We start from the raw sequence: 17,415 nt of genomic DNA, 5'->3' as shown, positions 1-17,415 counted from the left end.
TATAACGCAGTGTTGGTAGATGCTTGCTTGGGTACCAGAGAGTAAAACGGTGTCAAGGGCTTTGCTGATCTTGGGACTCTGGTAAATCCTTTGCCCTCCAGAGTAAAACTTATTTTACTTACAGCCATTTTAACCCTGTTCCTAGGCCAAAAATAAAACAAAATTTTTAGAAATCAGAAGCCTCCCAATTCTGGCCAATTAATCAAAAGAAGACCACCTTAATATCCCAATGCTGAGGGAACTGCATGGGCTGTCGAGATTCTACCGAGCATTACAATTGTTGTGAGTTAGCTTAGAATTAGCCTAACCTACCTGACAACAACCCTGTGAGGTAGTTAAAGCTGAAAGTCAGGGAATGGGCCAAAGTGACCCACAAAGCATCATGGCAGAGCAGGGACTAAGACTAAGGTCTCCGGAGTCACAGTCTCACTCTAACCACTACTCTACACTGTCCCTGAAGTTTTTGGTCCTTGTTTACAAAGCCCTAGGCTGGGATCCCCTGGATCTCTACTGGCCTGCTGGTTGCTGACCTCATCAGGAAATCCCTTCCTGCCTGTGCCCAAGATGTGGGCGATCTGGTCCATCACACGCCCGAGCAGATGCTTGAGTGTCATTGCACTCACCTGCCCCACAACTTCAGCAGGTGCCACGCTGGACACAGACATTTTCCAAGAGGCATTCCCAGAAAGGAAATCTTGTTCTTGACAGTGGTTGCTTTGCTACATGAAAGACAATAAACTCAGCAATATGTTACAAGGTTAGGCTGAGGTTGTACGTCTTCAAAGCAGCTCACGGTGTGAAACAGAAAAAAAGCACCTGGGACATGCCAAATCGGGGTGGCAGTTGCTGAGTAGACCTGATTCCCTGTGGACCTCATTCATTCATCTGTGGAAAGGGGTGAATGACAGGTTCTTCCTTCCTCCGTCTGCGCAGAGAGGAGGAAACAGGATACCAGTCAGGAGGGAGTTGACCCAAGAGAAAGTGAATGCTTTCAGAAATAAAGCCCCACCCCTCTGAGATCCAGCATTGTCATCCCCCCAGCACTGCAAATTAAAAAAAAAGTTTCAAGAACTTACAGGAAGCAGCTCAGCGGTTTGGCTGGTTCGGGTGATCTCCTAAGGAAATGCAGACTTTGCTGCTGGTCAGGCACGCCTGTATAGCCACTAAAAGTAATGGGGTAAAGTTGGGAGCACAACTGTTTAGCTCCGAGGCTCATGCAGGTGCACACAGACTCTTCCTCCTCCACATCTCAGGATCTGGGGATTCAGCCTCCTGTCCTTGTCTGCTGAAGTCCAGGGATCCTTGTGGGGAGTGGTAGCCTAGGTGAAAGCTGCTCATGTTTGCAGGTGATCGCCACAGGGAGCTTCATTCTTGCTAGTCGCAGCAGGAAGACATCCCTCTTGGACCCACAGTTGCCCCCTTCCTCTTCACTTTGCTAGTTACTTGTCCATCTGCCTCTTGTGCTCGCCTGGCCTGTGCTGGCTGGTGCAGCAGGGGATGGATTCCTGCCTGCCAAGCAAGCTAGCAGTGGCAATGCCGAGAGAGAGAGGGCGAGGCGGCGCTGGTGAATACGGTGGTGTGAAGACGGACTCACAGGGGTTCAGACCATTGCAGGGATCTTGCTCAAGGGCCCTGAGAAGTCTGGAGCTGGACCTGACTTCAGACTGACTGGGCAGGTTCCTTATTGCATTTCCCCAAAGAAATAATGATGGTAGGAACTGTGCTTCTTACACAGCTGACTCAAGATGACAAAGGTGCTTTTGTAGTGAAGCAGAATCTTCAGCTTCAGTCCAATATATCAAAACTGGTGTAAGGCTGCTACTGGCGCATGCACTTCAGAGTAAGCCCCATGGAGGTTTGTGGCAGCTGCTTCTGAGTAAGCATGTGGAGGAGTGGGCTGTAAAATAGGATGACTCGGACTACTGCGGTCTCTCGAATGTCAGTAAAATGAGAAGGGATGCACCAAATCTCCGTCTCAACATGCATTTTTCATGTTCGTGTCTTCAAACGAGCACAAAAGTCAAGTGGAAAGGCTGTGAGCAAGGGAGCAGCGATGGGCTGTGGCCAGTAGGAGAAGTCCAGGCACCCTCACCACACACCACTGACTTCAACTCTGCGAAGGGCAAGGGCAGGAATGACGAACTGTTGGAAAGTCCCTGGGCTGTATTTTCTAGCGTGAACCCAGAGGGAGTAGTCAGGAGGTGTGGGGATCCCCAGCGCCAGCACAACACATTATGGGTGGTGGGGTGAGGGGCAGCCAGGACTGAGCATGCTCTTTGTGTGGGGAATCGAGGAAAGCAGCCTAGGAGGGAGAGTGGGGCAGCGTATCCAGAGCTGGGGCTCCACGCTACATGCAGCGCTCTGTGGCCGCTCACACGTGGCTGATCGGACGCATGGCCGCTGGGGGAAGAGGCTCAAGCTCTCCACACGCAGTCAGTTCTGCACCTTGACGGGCACTGTAGTGACTCGCGTGCGAGGCTGGCATTCTGGGTCCTACACTCCTTTCGTGCCAGGAGGTTTGCTGGGTGACTCTGGGCCGCTTGCTGGTCCTCTCCTCACCTCTTTCACGTGGTTGTCATGAGGGTAACACTGAGAGGAGGAGGTCTATGTAAGCTCACTTGGGCTTCTCACAGGAGGAAGACTAGGTGGGGTATGAATGTGGTGACATGAGAAACCTCCCTGTCAGGTAGACCAGTACAGCTGCTGATGAAAAGGCTGAGTGGCTTGATTAAGCCCATCCACTGAGCTGTGTTTGAACAAAGGATTTCTCGATTTGTAGCTTAGCCTGCAATATCGCAGGTTCATAGTTGGGGATGGATTCCATTGAACATGGGAAAGTGCTGGATGCATAAATAGGTACAGGCTTACATTGCAGTTGCAGTCACTACAGGATGTTTGATAAAAAGAAGCAAGCAAATAGAGCCATTGGTGGCTTAGGGTCCTTTCATGCAACTTTCGTAACAGGAAGCCCTGTATCTCTGAGTACAAATGCTGAGGACAAGCATGGTATGCAAAGAACACCAGAAACATGCCTGCCTGTCCCTTGGATGGCACAGTGATCGTGCCCCGTGAGAGTGTCCAAGGCTCTGAAAACACATCCTTTGTACTCACTAGAATAATTTAATTCTGGAAGAAGGAACAAAATGTTTCTTTTTACAAATTCTTATGTGTTGTACTTATTTACAATTCTTAGTCTATTAACTTCTAGGCAAAGTACAACAGTTTGACTGGTAAAAATTAAAACACATATTGAATTATAGAATAAAACATCCAGTCAAATGCAGCCACACAAAAATTGCAAATACATAAAAAAGAGCAAAAGAAACGCCCAAAGGATAAAATAGACTATTTCAGTATTATTAAAGAGTCAAATAATAATCAGTTGTCAGCTTTAACATAAAACTTTGATGCAGGGAAAATGTCAAAGGCCTGGCACCATAAAGGTGTCTTGCTGCATTGTGCTCTTTTTGGCAGCTTCTTCTGGCAGTATTAATGCTTTTGGCACCAAAAAGATGTGCTGCTATATTCCAGCTTCAATGCCAGAAGATGGATGGATGTATATGATCTATGAAAAGAGCAGGTTGGAGAACGCATTTGAAATAGATGGTTTGTCCTGTCCTATTGTCTTTCTGTAGAAAGCAGCATGTAGAAAAGGCCCAGAAGCCCCCCCCCCCCCATAAATAAACCAACCCTGGTGATCACAGGAGTTGTAGCTTCAGTGTGAGGAAAGGGTGAAGCGACTGTAGTCCTGCACACTGGTGCAGTGTTGAGCAGACCAGCTCCATCTTCTGCCCGGCAGAGCTTCAGCTGTCCAAGGGCCGCCCTGGGCCACAGCTGCACTGTGGGACCTATTTAAGGGTGGAGTCCTAAGTATCTTTAGCCATGGCTGGCTAGGAAATGCTGGGTGTTTGAGGAATTTTCAAAATCTGAGCATGCATAGACTTGCACCTCAAATATGCTTGGTTCTCCCCCTTTTAACCCACAGGGCAATTTGTTCTCCCCACTGCATTTGTTTTTCTGCTTTCAACGGAGGGAGATGATTAAACGAAGAAGCAGTGCAGTGCCGGTCATTGCTTGGCAACCCTCTTGAGATTCAGCTCTGACCTACTCGGTGGGGGCCAGTAATCTGGAGGAACTAGCAGAATGGTTTTTCTACCTATCATAATAGAAGGAGGAAGTTCATCCAGTAAAAGTGATTAAATTCACCACAAGAGCTTGGCTGGTGGCTTTCAGAAGAAGGACCGGAGTCTTGACTTTTCATAATACAGTAGAAAATAATATAACAGGCATGTGATCAGATGTCTGTGACTCAGACCCGCCGATGCCACAGTGGACTGATCATCTTCTGGGCTGCGTGGACTTTCTTTTACTTGGAGGAGGGGCAAGTGCACAAGTGTGCATTACAACTGCCCATTTGCACAGAAACAAAATTCCCGTATCTAAAAATCTGATCCTGTCAATGAGCAGAGGATGGAACATGAGGAAATGGAGATGACCTCTGAACCTGCCTGACACAGCCGTTCTATCCTTAGAATAAACTGGTTCCTTCTCTTCCTCCCTTTTCTTTGCTTTGGGCATCCTGACCTAATTTTTCTCTTTGAAAAATTGAACAAGGGCCACAATCCTTTGCATATGGAACCTGGTCACATTGTTGAGGTCTGATTTGGGGCCCCCTTTAAGCATATCTTTCTTCCCCTTTCTTCCCCTATCCTTAGCCAGCAATTCTATTCAGCATCAGCCAGCTGAGCTGGGATGCCTCCATTTAATTCCCCACATGGCTCTTTGGGCATTGTGGGTAATTAAAATGGCACCTCTTGGATGCGGCCACCTGGCACTCTTAAGAGCATGCAGCCACTGCCTGTTACTGCTGCCAGCTGCAACAGCCAAGTCCTGTAAGAGGCAACTTTTATGAGGGACAGGCCTTCTCCAGTAGGGCTTAATCAAGGCTACGGCCCACAGTGGGACTTACTACCTCCAGTGCATCAATTCTAGGTTCCAGATTTTTTAAATGCATGTATGTGGGGAGAAAGTCACATTGCCCTGATGATGTCTGAGTAACCATGCTCACGGCCTTATCCAACGAGCTTCTGCTCTGAAGTCGCTTGCACCTTATAGAGAAAGATATATTTAAAACGAATGGATCTTGCAAGCAATGCTTATGACTGATGTTGATTAAATCAGGTTAACAATTGGCTCTTGCTTTGGAAAGGTGCAAAAAGGGAGAAGGCTGCTCTAAATTAACAAGCCAGTGTTTACTTGGAAGCAACATGGGGTTTGGGTGGTCAGAATACGCCCAGGTATGTGCGTATGGATAGTATCTGGCATGCTATCTAGGTGCGCTGCTGCCTGGGGCCCAAGTCTGACCATGCTCCATGAAGCTCACTTAGAATTCTGTAACATCGTTCTGCCAAGTGGAGGATTGCTGCCATATAACAGTACCATACGGGGGATGGCTTACGTGTCTCTGTGTGTGAATGAGGATGCAGGTGGCGCAGTGGTTTAAACTGCTGTGCTGGTTGATTGAAAAGTTGCCGGTTCGATTCTGCACAACGGGGCGAGTGCCCGTGAGAGTTTGGCTAATTCGCTCAAGAAAGCAGTGTTGTTGAGAAGGCTTTCAAAACAAAACAAAACAAAACCCTTTCCACACTTGCCGTTTCCCAGCATAAAATCAAGGCTCTTTCTGCTTGATGGAGTCCCTACTGAAGGGTCTTGGGTAAGGGAGCGTGTGCGAATGGGAGGGTGTGCGAAAGCGCGTGAGTGTTCATAATCTCCGAGCGAGATGGGAAGATGGGTGTGTGGAAGGGCTTTGCATTCTCCCCACCAAATTAACATCTGCTTTGATAAGACAAAAAAATCGGATTTATAACATGTATTTTCTCTTCCTCCCCCCCCCCCCCCAAATCTTGGTGATTCTCCCGGCTGCCTCTCCATCTGCACAGCAACCCTGAGAGGTAGGGCAGGCTAAGAGGCATCCTGCAGCGCCGCCTGGAGTTTCGCTTGCTAGTCTGGACCTTTAGACTAGTCTGGACCTCTCCCTGGCTTGGCGACGTCGGTCAGCATGCGGCGTCCGTTCTCCTCGTACGTGGAAGCGAGTTCCGCTGAGCTTGATGCGGCTTGCTTCCGAGCAGACACGGCCCGGAGGGCACCGCACGCGGGTTCGAACCCAGTTGCTTTAAAAATCTAGTGCTTTTCTGGTTCGGCTGGCTGGCTGGCTGGCTCTGCATTTTTGGTGTACGGAGAGGTCGCCTTTCCACTTTTGTGCGGTTGAGAGAACACACGTGTGAATCCGGTGTGGGACTGCCAGACGCACCCCCCACCACCGCCATGGAAAGGGGGGGGGCAAAGGGGAGAAATGGGCCACTCATCGTTTTCAAGATGTTCCAGGATGCGCGCAACCTGACCCAGTTGGCTCCCCAGCCTGGACGTGGTGGTGGCGGGGAGGGGTCAGTTCGCAACCGAAGCGAAGTTAAGCAATCGGGGCTGCAACAAGGAAGGAAATGGGGGGGAGGGGGGAGTACCGCGCATCCCCCCTTGCCCTTGCCTCCTCCCTCCCCGCTCTGCCTCATTTCTTCTTTTCCTCCTCTTTTGCAACTTGGCGCCAGCAGCCGCGCGGTATGCCCAGAATGCAAGAAGGCGTCACAGGCCGGGGCGGAGCCAGGAGCTCAGCTGGTGTAAACAGCGCGGCTTCGCCATCGCCTATAAATAGGGAGCCTGGTGGGGCGGCAGGGAAAAAGCCGGGCACGGGAGCGCTGATAAAGCCTCTGGGCTCAGGAACGCGACCGAACAGACCGGGCTTTTTAAGAGAGCGAAAGCGCGAGAGGAGCCACTGCGACCGCCCCGGAGCAGCTCCCCATTCCGAGCCGCGCTGAGAGGTGTGCTAGAGGGCAAGTGGGTTGCCGGGGGGGGAAGGATCGGGAAGGGAAAGCCGCTTCTGGCTTTAGAGCAGCTGCATCCGAGCGTGCGCCCATGGACCAAAGGCGAAGCAGGTAGGCGGTGATGGAGTGCCGACCGGGTCCTGGTGGTTCCTTGAGCGCCGCCAGGAGGCGCTGTTGGCGCTGCATTTGGAGGCGGCTGCGGGGTGAACTGGGGTTTCTGTTCGCGCGCTCGTGGCAAAAGGTGAGAGAGAAAGGTTGGAATCTTTAGAGCATAGCAGCATAGAGCATAGCAGCTTACCTGGGAGAAAAACACGGTGAACTCGTGGGGTCTTGCATAGTGAGTAGACATGTCGAATATCAGATCGCAATTCCGAGTGACCATGCTGAGGTTTCCTCTTGCAAAGTGGGCTTGAACCGAGGTAAGTTGGGGTCGAAGCGCAGCCTTGAAGTGCAATTCTGTGCCTGATTGGGATATGGGGCTGGGGAGTTGTAGGGTTCTTGGGACTGCACTTCAAGGCTTCATTTTTTCTGGAGTTGTAGGACTTGTCTAAACGATGCTTAGGATCCTGCTGTTCATATCTCGAATCCTACCTATACTCGTGTGTGCGTGTTGTGTGTGTGTGTTCCTGTGCGTGTGCTTGCAGCATCAGATTGAGAGGTATCAAAAATCTCAATGGTTATTGGAAAATTGGATCTGGGGTGCAAGCGCGAAGTGACGGGGCGTGGGGGACCCATCATTCACGGGTCGCCGTCTCCACGTGTTGCTCAACTCGCCGCCCGCGCCGCCGCCCGCGAAGAGCGCGCCCGTGCATGGAGGCGCACGCTCCACTCGCGCTTGCCGGCTTCCTTCCTTGGCTCGTCGACTGTCAGTGGAAAGAAGGAAGGAAGAGCCGCGGCGTGTCGCCTCTCAACAGCTGGCGTTTGCCACTGCGATGCGCGCCGGCGAGAAAAGCGCCTTCGCCCAGGTGCGGTGGGGAGGCGCGGAAACTCTGCCGCCCTTCCTTCTCCACGGCGCTGTGGAAGGCCTCGCAGCCGGGTCCCTCTCCATCCTCCACGAGCGGATCCGCGGCGTGTACACAGGTGAGCCCTCATGCTTTCCAGTCTGCCATCTTGTGGGGGAGGTCAGGCACGGGTTGTTGACGCTCCGTCCCCCTTGCAGGTCCTTTGCTGGGGAGGGGAGGCGAGTCGCCCGGCTCCGTTTGGGTGGCCCCGTCCCTGAGAAGCGCGCCCAGTGAAGAGAGCAGTGAGTCTCATCCGCTTTTCTCGTTTTTCTCTCACAGGGAGCTGTTGGTGGCCGGGGGCACATCTCAGCCCGTGGCGCCCGGGACACAACAGCAGCCACGCCACTGTCATTGGTCGAGGGCAGGCACTTTGCCTGGAGAGCTCAGCTACTTTTCATTCCGTGCTAATCCAGGAAGGAGGTAAAGGTGGGCTTGGGGGTGTCACATCTTGGTTTTGCTGCAGAAGCTGGTTTCTTGGAATAAAAAGGGTGCCCTGGCTGGTGGGGTGCGCCTCAGGGGTGTGGGGTGCCTGATCTTGCCCTGGATTAGTCCCAAATCATCTGCTGCATCTTGCTTCTAAATGTGATGTATCTATTGCAGTTATTGTCCACATTTTCTCCCAAGTGTGGTTTACACGGTCCACTTCCTTCCCATGTTATCCCCACAACAGCCCTGCAAGGCAGGTTAGGCTGAGAGTCAGTGACTGACCCAAAGTCATCCAGTTAGTTTCATGCTCAAGCAAGGACTGGAACCGGAGTCTCCTTGGTCCAAGTCCAAAATTTAAACCACTACACCATGTTGCAGTACAGGGGAAATCACCGGCTGGCTTCCAGGTAAGTCTGGAACAATGGTCTTTAATTTGAAAGTCACCCCCCCCCCGATTCTTCTGTCTGTAACTTTTGGGGACATGTGCATTGTGTGGGGGCCATTATTTCCAAGTAGCTGGTGCCTCCTTGCCCACTGCATTTTAATCTTCATCTGGGAAGGAGACACTTTGTTTGAGGAGCTTATGCTGACACATGTACCCATTCAGCTTGCACCCTGCACGTCAAGGCCAGGTCTTGAGGGGGAATAAGGAGAGAGGCAGGGTGAGGCTGAGCTTTTCAGTCACACGCAAAAGGGAGATCAATATGGACTGGCTGCCCTTTTGGTCTTCTCAGGTTGCAGAATCATAGACTGGGAAAGGAGCAGAAAGCTCATCTCGTCCATGCTTATTTTTCAGTGTTTAGAAGGCCAGAAAGTTCTGTGAAATCCTTTCTGTGTATCTGGGTCTACTAACCCACAAGGGCCCTGCTGGATCAGAGCAATGGCTTATCCAGTCCAGCACCTCTTTCCCACCAGGCACTGGGTGTGGAAACGACTGCAGGATAAGAAGCCCTTCCAGGCCTCCTCAGCAAGTGGTGCTTGGAGACTGTCTGCCTCCAAACCTGCAAAGAGCCGTGCAGAGCAAGGCGGAGCGGATGCTTCCCAAGTGTCTCAGTTGCTGGTGCAAAGAGAATCTACGACGCTTCTTTACGTGGAGTCAGAGCCCTGCTCCATCTGGTTCAGCCAGGAGTGGTGCTCTGGCACTCCAGGCAGGGTCTGTCTTAGCCTGCCCGGCGCCTTCTCCATGCCCAGCAGCAGCTCCATGATGAATCCAGAGTCCTTCCACTTTGCTCCGGCCAGCCTGCAGCCCTATGCATCTGTTGCAGACATTAAAGGGTCCTGTGGTCCTTTAAAGAGCTACCAGATACATTGTAGTACGAACTTGATTGGCAACTTCCAGCAATGCACATGCCACAAATCCAGAAGCCTTTGAAGCGGCTGTGCTCCAGAGGCTGTGATCTGGGTGTGCGCAGGGGCATTTATCTAACCTTCCCCTTCACAGAGCAAAACGAGTCCAGCAGCCTTGCGATGCTTTGGGAAACCGTTCCCATTAGTCCTGTTCCTCTAGTTAGGGATTGTGGGAGCTGGCAAAGGGGATGCTTGGAAAATGGTAAGTGATCTGCCAGTCCTGTTTAGAACTTAATCCTGAAGTGGTTCTCCTGCTTCATGGAGCCATCTTACAGAAGGTCTCTGCCATTAACGGCAACCTAACAGACTGAAATTCAACAGATGTAGCTGCTTCAATTAAAGGCACATAACTCCTTTCCACAAGTGGCCCCTCTATGTGGACTTGCCGGAAGTTGGACTAGTTGATTTTCTGCCTCTGTACAACCCCCACCCCACCCAATATTCTGTGGAATAATTTTGTTCATTTTCAAACTGACTCTTTTCTTGAATAATTCACTCCAATGTGCTTCACATCTCATCTCTCCCAGTAACCTTCTAAGTTAAGTTGCCTGGAAAGAGAGCAACTGACCAAGACCAACTGGGAATTTGAACCCAGCTTTTGCAAACCTATGCTTTGATCCACTGAGCAATGCTGCCACTATATGTTTTATTTTATGTTGTTTTATTTGTAGCCCATCCTTTCCCCCTTTCAATGAACTCAAGGAGGCTTATGAGTCCCCCCATTCTCTCACTTTTATCCTCTCAAAAAACCCCTGTGGCATATATTAGCACCCGTTCCTAACCTGGTACCTTCCTGATGTTTTGGACATCAGTTCCCATCAGACCCAGATGGCCAAGAATGCTGGGAGTTGTAGCCCAGGTATCTGTAAGGCACCAAGCTGGGGAAGACTGATATATGGGCTGGTTCACATGTGTATTTGCCACACTTTGCACAGCTGAAAGAACCTCCAGCAGAATGCTTTTGATGGAGCAGTTCAGCTTGCCTTGTTTTCTAGATGAGGTTTAGTGGCAGAGTTCAGACAGCAGGCTTAGCTGCACCCCAGGATTGAGTATGGGTTGTCTGTGACTGTGGTTTGTCATTGAAGTATGGGTTGTTCTTGAAATGGGTTATTCTACTGTGTGCAACCAGCCAAGTGAACAAACTTTGATTGGTTAACCACAATCTCAGAAGAGAACCCATGGTTTGTTGTTGGGTTGTAAAGTGTGGCTTGTTCATGGTTAACAAACCATGGTTTGTTATGGGTGGGTTCAGATAACACAATAACTCACAGTTTAATAATATCCCTCACTCAACTGTTGAGTATGGATTATTATTTTGTCTGAACCCAGTCAATGTGTAGTTTTGAGCTGCTGCCTTTTTACACAATTCCTGTTCTTGCTTCCTAACACACAGATAGTATATCAGCACCCCTAACTTTTCTATATTGCTTGTGAACATTCAAAGCCTTTTCACATGCATCATCTAATTTTGATTCTTGTGACACTGTCAGGTAAGCCACTATGGGGATCTCCCATTTTGCAGATGGGAAAACTGAGGCTGAGATGGAGTAATTTACCTAACTTAGTTCATGGCAGAGGTGTGATTCAACCCAGCATCTTCCTGGGCAACAGCTCAATTGCCACTAGGCTGCACCAGCTCACATATCTGAGAAAGTTGTCCTCCTTCTGCTTACTTTCCAGGTGTCTTAGTATTTGCGGACGACCCGGAGCAGCCCATCACCTTAAGAGCTCGCAGCATCCTTTTGGAGGATGGTGGGGCATTACATGTTGGCTCTGAGAACTGCCCGTACCGCTCTAAGGCCATCATCTCTCTTTATGGGAAAGCCACAGAAGGAGCCAGTGTGGAAGGCTATGGCAAAAAATTCCTGGGAGTGGGCAGAGGGGGCATTCTGGAGTTGCATGGCAGAAAGCCTCGTTCCTGGACCCTTTTGGCAAAAACATTGTATCCAGGTGGGCTCCGGCATGGCCGGTATGTCTCAGAGAAGCGTTGGAGCAGCCGCGGCCTCAATGTTTGCATAGTGGATGCCGGCACAGCCCAGGTGATGGCTGCAGATCGCTTTGACACCCACCTCTTTGTGGATGAAGGCCGGCGGCTGAAGGAGTTCCTGGTGCATCAGGCCCCGGGCAGTGTGGTGGCTATGGCTGTGGGGGACTCTGCCGCAAAGAGCTTAACGCTGGAGACCAGACTCTTCCTCAGGAGCCTGCTGCACAGCAAGTCCATCCTGCACCTGCAGCACAGGTACTTTTACATGTGTGCTTTAAAATCGCACGTGCATCCCTTCCATGAACTTGCAGGCCGATTCCATCCAGGATGCTTAGCTTCCAAGCAGAAAGTCAAAGATTATTTTAAATGCATCCCATTCCTGAGATTCCATGTATCTCCACCCTCACCAATCAATCAATCTACAGCACTCCAGTTAGATGAGGACCAGGTTGTTGAGGGGTAGTTTGGGGTTTAATTCCACCTCCTCTGTTATTTGGAGTAGGAATAAACCAAGGTACCATTAGTTTTGTCAGCAATTAAAACAATGCATCAGCCCTCCCTGATCTGGTGCCTTTCAGAAGGGTTGGACTGCAACTACCATCTTTCCCAGCCGCATGTCCTTTGAGGATAACAGACATGATAGTTCAGCAGCTCTGGAAGCTCAGTCAGGTTGAGGACATGGTGGGTGAGAATCCTAGAATCCTCAGACAGTAGAGTTGAAAGGGATCAGTGAGGCCATCAAGTCCAACCCTGGCTCAGGGCAGGGCTCCTCACCATCCCCTTCCCTTAAGTACTAAAGATGCTTCAGCTAAATCGGGATGTAGAACACTCACACTCGGTGCGTGTGGCATTCTCTAGCTGAATGAAGGATGCTTTCCTTTTATTCATCTTTTTAAAAATCTTGCTTCTGGATTGGAATGAAAGAAACCACAACTTTGGAGTTGCCCTTAATGGGAAGCTATAAGGCTTATCTAGTTACAGCAGCCAAGGGTGTCCCCTGACAGACTGTTTGTGGTCTGTCAGTTTGGATCACTCCGCGCTTTGTGTGCAAGTTTGCCTGTGTGTGCGTGCGCGCGCGCGAACACTCATTTGTCGTTTGCAGCTGCAGCAGTAAATGCCTGCAGAGCAGCTCTGTTGAAAACTCCGGTTGCCACCATGGACAGCTCCCACACTGGCCTGGCTGTTCTCCCCTCCCCCACGTGGGGGTTTGTGCAAGAAGCTTCTCCACTTCCGTGTGTGTTCTGGCATGCGAATGGCAGTGGTTCTTTTTGGGGATCCAGAGAGAGTAAACACGCTTGCGGGTAAAGACTTAGCTTCTTATTAGCAGACCATAGAAAAGAGCCTATAAAGCGAGGCGGGCGTAGGGCACAGCTCCCCCGCCCTTCTGCTGCTGGGGCTCCTGAAAGAAGGCCCAGTGGATGGGCGCCTGGCTGGCACAGGGCACCTTCTGCGGCCGGCTCTGGACTGAGGTCCCATCCTTTGGAAGGTTCTCTAACTTTTTTTTACTTCTTCACGTTTGCCATAATCACAACTGCTCCCATTAAGCTGATTAATAGGCTTTATGCATACCCAATCGAGAGAGAATCTCAAAAGATCACCACCTACACACCTTGGCTATTCCTTCACTGGGGAGTTGGCCTCGGCATGGCCCACCTGGTGATAAACAGCACTTTAGCTGCTAAATGAAATTGAACATGATTCTCTCCACCAAAAATCAGCCGGAGTGGTCCACATATGCAAATCCAGAATAAAAACCAGTCAAGAATATCTTGTCATTGGGGTACTGTCCTCTACATCACAGCCCTCCTCTGCCCCTCCAGACAGCCCTGGGCTCTGATTGGGATTCTTGGGGATGATGCATCTTCCACTGTAGAAGATGCGGAGCCATCTCAAGGGAACAGAACATCCAGGCTGGTAATGGCAGCAAAAGACTTCAAGACCTACGAAGGCAGCAGCTTTAGAATCACTGCTTACAGTGGCTGGATCAAAGGTTTTAAAAATCCTTTTCTAATCTTTTGTTGACATATTCAGTTTTTATCAAGTCCTTGTATTCCTGCGCCATGCATCCCTTCCCTGATAAGTTGTATCTCTTTGTGCCTTTTTATCTGACTATTCTTAGGTTGATTTGATTAAGTGCTCAAACGTGCATGCAAATAAACATGGGTGTTAACCTCTTTATCTCTATCTGAATTTAATTTCAGATAAGCTCTCTGGGTCCCAATTCCAGCAAGAGGCAGGGCCAAAAGCAAAAGTTATGGGATAAAAAATAACAGTATTTTTCAGCAGAAGGCTCTTACAACCAGCAGCTATAATTGATTTTTCAGTGTAATAGTAAATAAATAAACCTGGGCCTTCGAAGAGGTATTTCAAGCATTTCAGATTCCTGAGTGTTAGAGGGAACTGCAGAACAGCTGGGAAATCACTGGGCTATTGATGGTCACGCGAAAGGACTCATAGTTATCTGGGGAAACTTGGAAGGTTGGATCTAGCCTCAGGTTTGTGTGTTTCTGTCTGCCTGAATATATCTATATCTGCAGATAATCTGTCCAAGTTGTCCTTTATGTTAAAAAAGAAGCAAGCTGCTTCCTTTGGACTGAACATGAACCAATTTATTGATGAAGTTTTACAGCACCAGTGTTTTCTCTCTCCTTTCGTCCCCTGCACCCGCATGAGGCTAAGAGTACCCTTTGTAGCCGCCGCTGCCTGCCCCTCAGGGCACCAAAAGCAGCAATAGCAAGGAGCTTTCCTAGCCTAGGATGAGTTGAATCAAACCAGCCTTTCCCAGCCTCCCATCAGCCTCTGCCAGTGTGGCCAGTGGTAATGGATGATGGAAGTTGTCATCTAAAATATCCAGAAGGTACCAGGTTGGGGGAGGCTTCCATAAGGTCAAAGCAGGTGAGATGCCATCCATGATATAGGCAGTTATGGAGTAGTCCAAAACTGCATTTCCCATCAGTCTCAGCCATTGTTAGGGGTGATGGGAGCTGTTGTCCATAGCATCTGGAGAGCACTGTGTTGAGGTAGATATGTACACCAGCCCACTTAATCTGGGTGATGTATCCCTTGAATTGTTCTAAATTAACATGCATATATCCCACTCCCTTTTCTTGCAAGGAATTCAAAGTCTCTTCTCCTTACCCTTACAGTAACCAGCCCGTGAGGTAGGTTAGGCGGTGGGTAAATGACTGGTCCAAAGTCACCCAGGCAACTTCCTGGCTGCATAGAACCTGGATCTCCGGATTCCTAGTTCAGCACCTGGACCATGCTGACTCCCTGTCAGTGCATTCTGAAATGGGAGCCTATATTTGTTGCCTGCCTATTTCATTTTAACATTCAGACACTACTTTCAAATATTTGGTCCTTTTATTGCCTGATATTTGATCTGCCAATTAATTTATAAAATTAGAACCTTGCCTTCTGGGGCCTTTTCCACCCCTGCCCCAAGATCAAAGCCAAGGAGAAACTGTTTGATCTCCTGAATGGCAGTGGCGTAAGGCTGTTACCTGACAACATTTTACAATTGATAATTGACTAGAGTAGCTTTGGATTTAATGCAATCCTTTTGATAGCAAACTTAATCAGTTTTGCTTGCTTGCTTGCTTGCAATCACTTTCATTTTTCCTTGTTACTATTCTTCTGAGTTAATGTTTAAACCCTTCTTTCTTGGAAGCCTGCTAGAAGAGGAATATAAGCTGCTTTCTAGAACTTGGTGCCCTCCAGACTGTCTGGATGAGGCTTATGGGAGCTGTAATCCAAAACCTCCATCGGGCACCAGTTGGGGAAGGTTGGTATAAGTGCAGGCAGCTCAGACGCTCCACCCCACTCACAGAATCTGTGGGGAGGAATGTGGCCCTCCATAATAATAACCTGTAACCTGCCACTCCCATAAGCCCCAGCCAACCTAGCCAATGCTGAGGATTCTTGGGGGTTGTGGTCCAGCAACATCCACACATTCCTCATCTCTAATGCAAGGGTGAGAGCATACTGTATCCCTCCAGAGGTTTTAGCGTGCTACTCCAGCAACCATCAGCCTTGGTAGGAGATGATGGGAGTTGCAGGCCAAAGCACAGGCAGCCTATCCCTACTTTTAAAACCCCCGCTAGCAAGCTGTAATGTAGGGATGAGAAACCGATAGGCCTTTGCCAATCTGGCTGGGCTCCAGTTGCTCTCGGTTCTCCAGTAGAATAGTCAACGCCCAGATTTATATGCAGTAAAATCCACTGTGAATTGGGGTGTCATGACAGGAGCACCAAATTTTTAATTATTTTATATGCTGTCATTTTAGGGAGAGGCCTGTGTGAGATTTTCCAATGACCCTTAACTGGTTTCGGGTTCTGTGGTGCTGGATCGAAGTTTGGGGATGTGTGGTGTCTGCCCCACCTCCCACGGGAAGCCCTGTGCAGAAGTGTCTGCAGACAAGTCCCAGCAATTTTCATCTCTGCCGGGGGCAGATCTTTATAGATGGAATGGTCCCCTTTTCCCCATTCAAGATCAGGTCACTCCAAAATACTTTGCACTACAGAAAGTCAGGATGTATTGCTGGAAGAATTCAACCTGCGTGCCTCTCCCCACAGCTAGCCACTGGGTTCAGGCAAGATGATAACACACACTGGAGGGTTGAGTAAGGGTTAAATGTGGGTTGCTGTACCAGATTCTGAAGCCAGCCGAGATAACAAACGGTGGTGAACCATCCACAGGTGCCAATACAGGACTCTTCCACTGGGCAATTTTGACCACCTCCTCCTAACTGCGCAAAAGACTCTGAAAGGCAAGGGCAGAAGAAGACAAAGAGTGCCAGTTCAGCAGAGCCAACACCTCCTCCTCTTGCCTAGACAGAGGAGGCTCCTTCTCCCTGCCTTCTGCCCACATTTTTTAACTGGAGCAAGGAGGGACTGCTGCTGGAACAAACCCCAGGCGTGCAAAGCAGCCGGGCCACCGCTTCTGGCCTGGAGGTGCAGCAGCAAGAGCATTGGACTGGGCCTTGGGGGATCCCAGTTCGAGCCCCCATTCAGTCATGAAGCTCTCTGGGTGCCTTTGGACCAGCCAGGGACTCCCAGCCTAACCCACCTCACAGGGCTGTTGGGGGGGGGGATAAAATGGGGTGGAGGGGTGCATGCAAGTTGCTTTGGGATCCTTGCAAGAGGAAAAAAGTAAGATGTAGATGCAGTGTAATTATCATTATGGCATATATCTGATCACTTTGTCGATCACTCTCCCCCCTCCCTCCAGGAGTGCCCCATCATGGATTTAAGGTGGAGATGTCTGAGGGCATAATTTTGGATTTGGTGGATGAAGTGACAAGTTGGTTGCCTGGAGAGGAGATCGTAATTGCCAGCACTGACTATTCCATGCACCAAGCGGAAGCGTTTCGCTTGCTGCCCTGCTCGGAGTGCCAAAGTAATCAAGTGAAGATCGATGGTAGGAGCCTCGCTCCTGACTTGTCAGTGGAAAAACTGAGAGGGGCTCGAAAAAGTGGGATCAGCTTGAGCTGAGGAGCATGGGATTGGTTTCCCCACTTTGGGCCGTCTTGGAAACAGCATTGGTCACATACTGTAGTCTTCGAGTTCATTCTTTCTTCCCTCAGGGTTGTCTGTTGGCTCTTCATTTTCTCCCTTTTGCAGTGACCAGTTCCACAAGGTTGATATAATTGATTATACTTTATTTATTTACTCAACATATTCCAATATACTAGTCTGAAGACTTTCCAAGTGGATTATAATATTATATAAACTAACAATAATAAAAACAACCTACAGTAAAACAAATACGTAGCTGAGGTAAT

General features: G+C 49.6%; 2 protein-coding genes across 10 annotated transcripts in view; both read left to right on the top strand.

Moving 5' to 3' along the window:
• The first annotated feature begins 6,742 nt into the window (after positions 1–6,742).
• LOC123027715 (cell migration inducing hyaluronidase 1) overlaps positions 6,743–17,415 on the top strand; it is a 151,349-nt gene continuing 140,676 nt past the window's right edge. Inside the window, exon 1 of the mRNA XM_044438856.1 lies at positions 6,743–6,872. The gene's annotated coding sequence lies outside the window, so the exon portion shown is untranslated. The remainder of the gene's footprint in view (positions 6,873–17,415) is intronic.
• The window catches only part of LOC123027716 (cell surface hyaluronidase-like), a 69,354-nt gene continuing 58,716 nt past the window's right edge, over positions 6,778–17,415 (top strand). For 4 of the 9 annotated variants that reach the window (XR_006415558.1, XR_006415557.1, XM_044438863.1 and 1 more), the window contains exons 1-5: positions 6,787–7,955; positions 8,156–8,296; positions 11,330–11,888; positions 13,454–13,623; positions 16,863–17,051. Coding sequence is in view for 7 of the 9 variants with exons in the window: in XM_044438863.1 (XP_044294798.1) it covers positions 7,808–7,955; positions 8,156–8,296; positions 11,330–11,888; positions 13,454–13,623; positions 16,863–17,051 (1,207 nt within the window). In the remaining 2 variants the exon portion in view is untranslated. Of the gene's footprint in view, positions 7,956–8,155; positions 8,297–11,329; positions 11,889–12,735; positions 12,935–13,453; positions 13,624–16,862; positions 17,052–17,415 lie in introns of those variants that run through there. The other 5 variants (XM_044438858.1, XM_044438860.1, XM_044438859.1 and 2 more) reach the window with 5 other exon arrangements.

The sequence above is a fragment of the Varanus komodoensis genome, unplaced genomic scaffold (genome assembly GCF_004798865.1).
Source record: "Varanus komodoensis strain SLA01 unplaced genomic scaffold, ASM479886v1 scaffold33, whole genome shotgun sequence".
Classification (NCBI taxonomy): domain Eukaryota; kingdom Metazoa; phylum Chordata; class Lepidosauria; order Squamata; family Varanidae; genus Varanus; species Varanus komodoensis.
This window is presented reverse-complemented; position numbering and strand designations above follow the sequence as displayed.